This window comes from Chaetodon auriga, chromosome 20, assembly GCF_051107435.1.
Source record: "Chaetodon auriga isolate fChaAug3 chromosome 20, fChaAug3.hap1, whole genome shotgun sequence".
Lineage (NCBI taxonomy): Eukaryota > Metazoa > Chordata > Actinopteri > Chaetodontiformes > Chaetodontidae > Chaetodon > Chaetodon auriga.
The window spans coordinates 4,405,003-4,412,534 of record NC_135093.1 but is presented as its reverse complement, the minus strand read 5'-3'; the positions used below and the strand labels follow the sequence as shown (position 1 = coordinate 4,412,534).

Below are 7,532 nucleotides of genomic sequence, written 5' to 3'. Positions count from 1 at the left end.
AGGTCAACATGATGAACAGTTGAAATAGTCAGCTAAAGGTACTGAATATATGCTAAAGTAGTAGATAAATCGCTAAAACAGCTTGTAAGCTAGCAAGTTAAATGCTTAAAATAGTTAGCTAGCTAGCATTAAGTGGTTAAAATGTCCAGCTTCTGCCATTAGGAGTAATAATTAGCATGAATGCAAGCAAGCACATGTTCAGATGAAGGAATCATTGTGTACATTTTAATCAGCAGGTGGGACAAACTCAGATAAAATGGTTTACCACCTAACCGTCCTTGACAGGTCTGTGTGTACTCCTGCCTGTCAGAGAAGCGACGGGCTTTAGGACCCAGTAACACATCACTCACGTCAAACCTCCTTGGCTAATAACACATCCGTTACTTGCAGGCCACATTGTCGCTTCCTGCATTCTGCATCTGTGCTGAGAGATACATTAAACAGTATCACTGTAGGTAGACAAAGCATTTCCCTTTTTTGGTCGAGAGCAAGTTTTGAACCTGCCCACGCCGTCTCAGTGTCGGCATTGTTACGGGGGCTGATTTATCTACAAGGCCAACACATTGATGCAGCTGTCCCACACATGGGAAGGAAGAACACGAGGCTTATTTTCTAACTCATCCAGTTTCCCTTTTATCACTGCCGCCACTTCATCTCACAGCAGGTGAAGGTCTGCTCTGAGAGACATAACTGGAGGACTTAGAGCCTGAAAAGACTGCAGTGTTGTCAGATTGTACATCACTTTTCAGTAAAGCAGCACTGCCATCTAGCTAGCTTTCCTTTGAATGTGTGTTGCAGGCTAACTGTGGGCCTGGCATAGTAAAGCAGTGGCCTGTCCTTGAATCCATGCCTGAATGAAAAGTAAACTGATAAAAAAAAGTCCTCTACATTAATTTATCTTAAAGAAAATGAAGAGTAAAAATATTCACTCTCTCTATAAAGTTTAAAATGCATTTATTGCTGCTGTCTGATACCTGCAGACACCCACCATTCCCTCAAGGGTTAAATCATATTACAGCTTTCTGATTTTGTTGCTTATTTGTGTTTTGTGCCTGAATGCACTTGCTTACAGTTACTACTTTCTGTGGTGTAGCCTGTATGTAGCTATAACTGAAACACAGCAATATTAAAAAGACATGTAGATATGATTTAAAGGGATTAAAATAACATGAAATTGAGCGAAAGTTGATTAAATCAGTAATCACTTCCCTCCAGCTGCCATTTGCAGCTGCACACTTCAGTTTCTCTGTCGGGTGTCAATAATGCTTTATTTTATTTTAAGTTTTATTTATCCTTGATGCATGATACATGTTGGTATTTAATTTGGTTTATTTCCCAATTATTTTAGTTCAGAATCAAAACAAACATTTGGACAAGCGAGACCTGTCAAAAAGTTGGAATTATTTAGTCACCCAAAAAAATATAAAGTAACCATGAAAACTTTCTCACATGCATTTCTAATCTCATTACCCACTTCTAAATTATAAATGTGTAGATCAGTATTAGTGAAAGCACTCAGATCCATGCATATACCACCAAATTAAAGACATGATGTTTTATTTGCTCATCACATATTCTGTATTCTGGAAGCTGGTGGAGTCGAGGTATAAAGTAGCAAAAAATGGGAATACTCAAGTAAAGTACCTCAAAATTAAACGTACTCAGTTGCTGTAAACATGGAAAATGCTCAACTAACGTAAGCGTGTGATGTTTTATCACCACAGGGAATAATGCAGCTCTTGATTTACTCCACACTCCCAGACAGCCATCAGGATGCTTTTAGGTGAGTGAGGCAAAAATAGCTCTGACATGTCTGCAGCCAAACCCCTCTCCGCTTGGCTCTGTCAATCACAGGCCAAAACAAGATGGCAGGCTGCGGGAGCGGGCTCTTCTTCTTAACAGGCAAGTTTATTCCTGTAATTTCTCGTCTTCACGACAACACTGCAACGCTTGTTTTAGTGTCAGGTCTGTGTTTCTAAGTGTGAACATTTGGACCTGATTTCAGCTGTCGGGGACTGTAGAGCTGTAGACTGTAGAACTATAACATCAGGGCTTGTGTGTAGTCCTACTTGAAGTTTTTGTGGAGTGTTTTTGACCCTTGAGATAAATCCTTTGGTGTGTTTTTTACACTTCCACACAGTTTGTGCTGTCAGTTTGCTCAGGGCCAATGCAGAGATTAAAGTTTCCATTCCTGTGGGGAAGTTTTTCACATATGAGCTGATGAGAGAGACCTTCCAGAATGACTTTGAGCCTTTGTCAAAACTCTACGGTAAGAGCCTGAATCATATTACTTCACTCTTTTGTCAGTATTAAATTACAAGACAGAGATTTTCTTATCGTGCGTGTCCCTCTGCTCCTCTTTCCATCTGTTGTTGTGTTGTAAGCCGGGCGCTTGTACGATGACCCCATGATTTTTAAGTGCAACCGGCAGAATTTCCCAGACCTCCCAGAGTGGCTGCGCTTCACCCAAAGGCACCCTTATGATAATGGCTTCCTGTACGGCACGCCAACAGCTCCAGGAAAAAGCATAATTGAGGTTTGATGTCATCATTTACACCAACAGTGGCACAAGCCTGAAACATTTCTGACTGTCAGCAGGCTGCACTTTGCATTCATGGCCTTATTTCGCTGTTTAGTTGTCTGTATTCTTACCTGTCTGTGCTCTTAATGGGCCAAACATAGATGAGACTCCAGTGCCGCTACAGCGGAGACACATCTGAAAAATGTGCAGCTTTCTGACACATCGGTGACACATGTCAGGTTTCAGACCCTCAGAGACAAAAGCTTTCTCTCTAGAGATGCTATTTTGAACCGGCATTAAAAATTCAGGAAGAAACGTGTCTTTGAAGAAGGAGACATACAAGTTTGTGCAGCGGCATTTTATTTTCAATCAGACAGAAAGTATTCCAGCTGGAAAACACGTTACACTTTGGATGTAACCACAGATAACAGCTGTACCTCAGAGTCACAACACTACATCACCAGCCCACAGCCCTTTTCTGGGGTTTAACTCCTGGAGTCCAGGTTGATTTTGGTTAATGTTTGCTCTCTATGCGTTCGTTTCTGTCTTTATTCAGCACCATTTAGACTGTATACTCACAGCTACAAGTCTGACTTCTCATTTTGTTCTTTTTTAAGTGTTAAACAAACAAATAAAAATCAAAGAAAAGACACAGGCTCCTTTAAAAATGTACAAATCTTTAGTCATAATCATTCAGCATGTTATATTATTACAGCTCTAGATTGTGAAAACAATAGTTTCACCATTAATAATTATAAGAAAGCTTAACTTTCATACAGGAATTCAGCTCAAAGTGCTTCACAAGAAAGAAATCACGTGCACCAGAATGACAGAATGGACAGATAAATAGATAAAAAATGAATTTTTAATAAGATGGACATAAACACGGCAAACTAGAATACTTATTTGTTGTACTGGTAAATTGATGTAATTCCAGCTCATCATGTGCCTTTTCCATTAAAAGTCTATGTATGGCTGTAAAATACTAAAAATATTAATAATTCAAGCTTTAAATTTTTCTTTTAAAAGTGTTTCATGGTCTGTGGACATGAATTAGTACATAAAAGCCCCACATCAGCACATCAGCACTTACAACTGGTTTTCTAAGCTTGTCTCTACATAATATATAAATGAAGTTACACAGCTGTAAATAAAACATGCAGGCAGACTCCTGAGCGTTCTGGCAAATGCAGGGAATTGATAACTGATGCAGATTGATGGAAAGTCAAAAACCTCCTTCAGTGCAGGAAGCACCACAAACCAACAATGAGCTGATATTTCTATGAAAGCTGATGGTGACAAACCCTCATTCTTTCTCTGACAGGTCTATGCCGTCAACAAACGGAGCTATGAGACAGCCAGACACACACTCGTCATCAAAATCACTGCAGGTGCGACTGATTTCGATCACTAATTCGTTGTGCAGTTAAATTAGGAAGTCGAGGAAATGCCTGACACGTGCTGCTGTCACTCACAGGGAGCATGCTGCCATATCAAGCCGAGTTCTTCCTCGAGCTGAGGGAGGTTGAGAAGGTGCTGCCCTCTCCTGTTCAGGATGAGATAAAGCAGGATTTACAGAAGCTGTGGAACACAGAGGCCTTGCAAATTGTCAATATTACCAACGCCCTGGACCGGGGCGGCAGAGTTCCCCTCCCTGTTCCTGGACACTACGAAGGGTAAACAGACAGATTCCTGCTTCCTCACTGCAGCGTTTAAGCTTTGGAATGACCGTACCTTTCTGAAAATCTCATTTGTGTCAGCGTGTATGTGAAGGTGGGCTCGGAGGAGTACTTCTCAGACTGTCTCCAGAGGGTCCTGACGCCTGAGCATCAAAAGCAGTGCGCAGCAGGGGCCAAAGTCAAGGCCCCCAGAGGCTGCAACTTCTGCAGCATTCCCAGTAACTGCATCAGCTGGTGCAAGACGGAGCTGGTGAGGCCTGAAAACAGAAAATCTGAATTATGTCTAACTCGATCTCATTTTTGCTTTTTTCTTGTCAGACATCACATATTTTCACCTCCTCAGGCTCCTTAAAACCCATCAAACGAGGCCATCTAAGGAGGAAAAGTCTCCTTTCTGTTGATAATTTGTTCTTTTGCCTGTCTCTGTTTTCTGTAACTTTAAATTCAGTACTTTTCTTTACTGTTTGTCAGAGAAAGCAGTTCAAATATGCTATATAAATATATAAATATACTCTTCAAATCACTGCAGCTCCGGAAACAATGTTAAGCAATAAATCTGGATTAATGAATCCAGAACTAGCAGAAACAGTCATTTGTTGTTGTCAAGAGCTCCACACTTTGTGTCTGTAAAGACTCACGTTGACGTTTCTTCCTCTGCAGTTTGATCTGACAATGGAGGAGCCGACTCCACCTCCTCCCACGGCGGGTTCGGGGATTCTGGAGGACGGAGGTGACTTCGAACCTACGGAGTCTCCCCCCAGCAGAGACTTCTTCCCAGACTACATCGTGACAGTGATCGTGCCCCTGATCCTCGCCATCATCCTGTGTCTCCTGCTGGCCTACGTCATGTTTGGCAGACGAGAGGGAGTGTACGGGTCCACTGTGAATCTGCAGTGTTTTCCTGCTTCATCTTTGTGGAATTTCGTGCAGACAGTGCAGTGGATTCCACTCTCTGTCATGTGGTGAACTGACCCTTTAAGAAAATGATTGATCCTGATAAACTGTGACATAAAAGTGACACATTTTTCTTTTCTTTTTTTTTTTTAACAGTGAGAAAAGGAATGCAAGAACAAACCAGTAAGTACAACGTCCAAGTACAAGTCATTTTTGCATGAATCATCATGTACTGCTGTCAAAAGTAGCAGAAAAGTACAAGTAACCTACCTGAAAACTGTATGGAATTGCAGTACTTGAGCAACTACGGAGTTATTGTCCGCTGCTGTATATCATGTTTTTATCATATTTTGTCTCTCTGTACAAAACAAGACCAATAAAAAGATAGCAATTAAAGTCAAGAGAAAAAAAAGCTCAAAACAAACCAAATACAAACATCAGAGTGAGTGTGAGTCACTCTGCATACGCTCGACTTACAGAATTCAGCTGTACCACCACCACACCATCCACGGGAACACCGAAGAGCTGAGGAACATGGCCGGAAACCGACACTTTCCACCGCCTATGTCCACGCTGCCCATGTTCAACAGCCGGACCGGGGAGAGGGCTCCGCCGCTGCGGTCCGACAGCCCCAGCATCCCCTTAGTCATGGCCCAGCAGTAAGAGCCGCACACCCTACTGCTGTCCACTGTCACCACCAGTCAGCCATCCTGCCTCTGTGATCTCTGCTGCTATCACTCGCTTTTCCTGCCCAAATGATTCTTAACATAGATTTTGTTTTTCCTGTTTTTACAGCGATCCTTACAGTGACACTCTGCCCAGGTAACCTCATGCATGTGACTTTCTCCTGCAACACTTCATTCACTGTGGTCTATAGATTTACCTCAAAATGACAGTAAACTCACCAACATGTGCAGTAACCCAATGATGATGCATAGTATTTATACTGCATTATTCTACTGCTATTACTGCTATTATTATTATTATTATTATTATTATTATTATTATTATTATTATTATTATTACTATATAGATATAGAGAGAAAATAAGGGATCAATAAAGTTTCCTGATTTTGAAGGTTTGTGTTGGATTACTGCCGAGGACTCATCGTGTCGTCTGTGTTTGCAGGAAGTGAGAAGGCCGATGGAGAAAGTGCCTTCGATGCAGCGCCTGTCAGTCATGCGGTCTGTGCTGCCACAGTCTGTCGTCCTGTATTTGCAGTGGGAAATTATGTTTTCTTTCTTCTTCAGGTGTCTTTAAAATAAATGAATAGTGCGTATTTTGTCAAATTGTGACTCGCTGTTCCATCCTTCACTTCTATGAAAACATGTCAAAAAGCCACATTCTTCACTGTTGTGTCCATTAACAAAGCTGAAGGTGTTAAAAGCTGCCGGTTCCACATGAAGTCCATCATGGCAGCTTTTCACATCTGTGCCCTCATGGACACTGAAACCATTCCTCCTGTCCACACCTTTGCATGCATTTTTTCCTTTTAAGTGAAGTAAAAGGGGAACACACTCACGTCTGCTGCAGCTTCAGAGATGCCCGGCAGCTTGAGCAATCTGCACAGTTCATTCTTCCAGAAGAGGAGGATGCACATCAGGCAGACGCTGTCCACAGGCAGACGTTTGCTGGACTCGGCTGGGAATTCCACCGTGTGCAAATCTGGCCTTGCAGAGTCGCATCTGCTGCAGGCGACTTCAGAGATTCAGCAGGTAAAACAACTGAGGGAGTCAAAGTCAAAGGCATCAGCTGTCTTTGTTTTGATGTAAAAGAATAATGGCTCCATCTTTTCTCAGCGAGTGACATCTTGATCGTTTTCTGTTGTGCAGCGTTGAACCTGAAGGTTTCAAGAGCGCTTTGGATCCTGTTTGATTCAGTGTTGAACTTTGTTTTAAAGCAGCGGCTGTTGCACCACAAGTCCAGAAGGGGTCGCTGGTGCATCGTTGGGGTTTTTTTGGGGGTCAGACACACATCTCCTCCCGTTTGTTCAGACTTCCTTCTCATGCAAATCTCCCTGTTTTCAAGCGATCGTGGTGATAAAAACAAGAGGACTATGAAAAGTGTAAAAGCTGCACGTGTCATTAACATTTGTTTTTTCGCTGTCGGCTGCGTTTTTACACTGTTTTCCCTCAGATTTCTAAAGGAATCTGGAGGCAGATGTGAGGAAAAGCTGCAACTGTGTGTGTACCGATGAAGAAAAGCCAGGTTTGAATATTTGACATTGGCCTTGTTTTCACTGCTGCTTGAACAGAAATGTACTCAGTGCAACTGTTGTGGAACAGTTGATTCCTGAACCTTCTCTAACTGGATTTCAGTACCAGAGCACCAATGATCTCCTGGGGTCTCTCGAAATGTGACATGCAGCTTACAGTCCAAATCCTAACACCTGATTTCAGTTTCACAACAGTTGCAAAAGAGGACAGTGAAAACTCCG

General features: G+C 42.2%; 1 protein-coding gene across 1 annotated transcript; it reads left to right on the top strand.

The window, feature by feature from the left end:
* Positions 1-1,884: 1,884 nt before the first annotated feature.
* sgca (sarcoglycan, alpha) lies at positions 1,885-6,365 on the top strand. The gene is made up of 10 exons (XM_076760322.1): positions 1,885-2,269; positions 2,385-2,536; positions 3,846-3,912; positions 3,999-4,197; positions 4,282-4,450; positions 4,861-5,069; positions 5,251-5,277; positions 5,574-5,753; positions 5,890-5,916; positions 6,224-6,365. The coding sequence occupies exons 1-10, from the start codon at positions 2,221-2,223 to the stop codon at positions 6,228-6,230; spliced, it is 1,086 nt and encodes a 361-aa protein (XP_076616437.1). The 5' UTR covers positions 1,885-2,220; the 3' UTR covers positions 6,231-6,365.
* The last annotated feature ends 1,167 nt before the right edge of the window (positions 6,366-7,532 follow it).

Coding starts and splice junctions, on each gene's coding strand:
- sgca (XM_076760322.1), top strand. CDS start 2,221: ATGAGAGAGACCTTCCAGAATGACTTTGAGCCTTTGTCAAAACTCTAC. Junction 4,198..4,281: donor GTTCCTGGACACTACGAAGG/GTAAACAGACAG, acceptor CATTTGTGTCAG/CGTGTATGTGAAGGTGGGCT. Junction 5,754..5,889: donor CCCTTAGTCATGGCCCAGCA/GTAAGAGCCGCA, acceptor CTGTTTTTACAG/CGATCCTTACAGTGACACTC.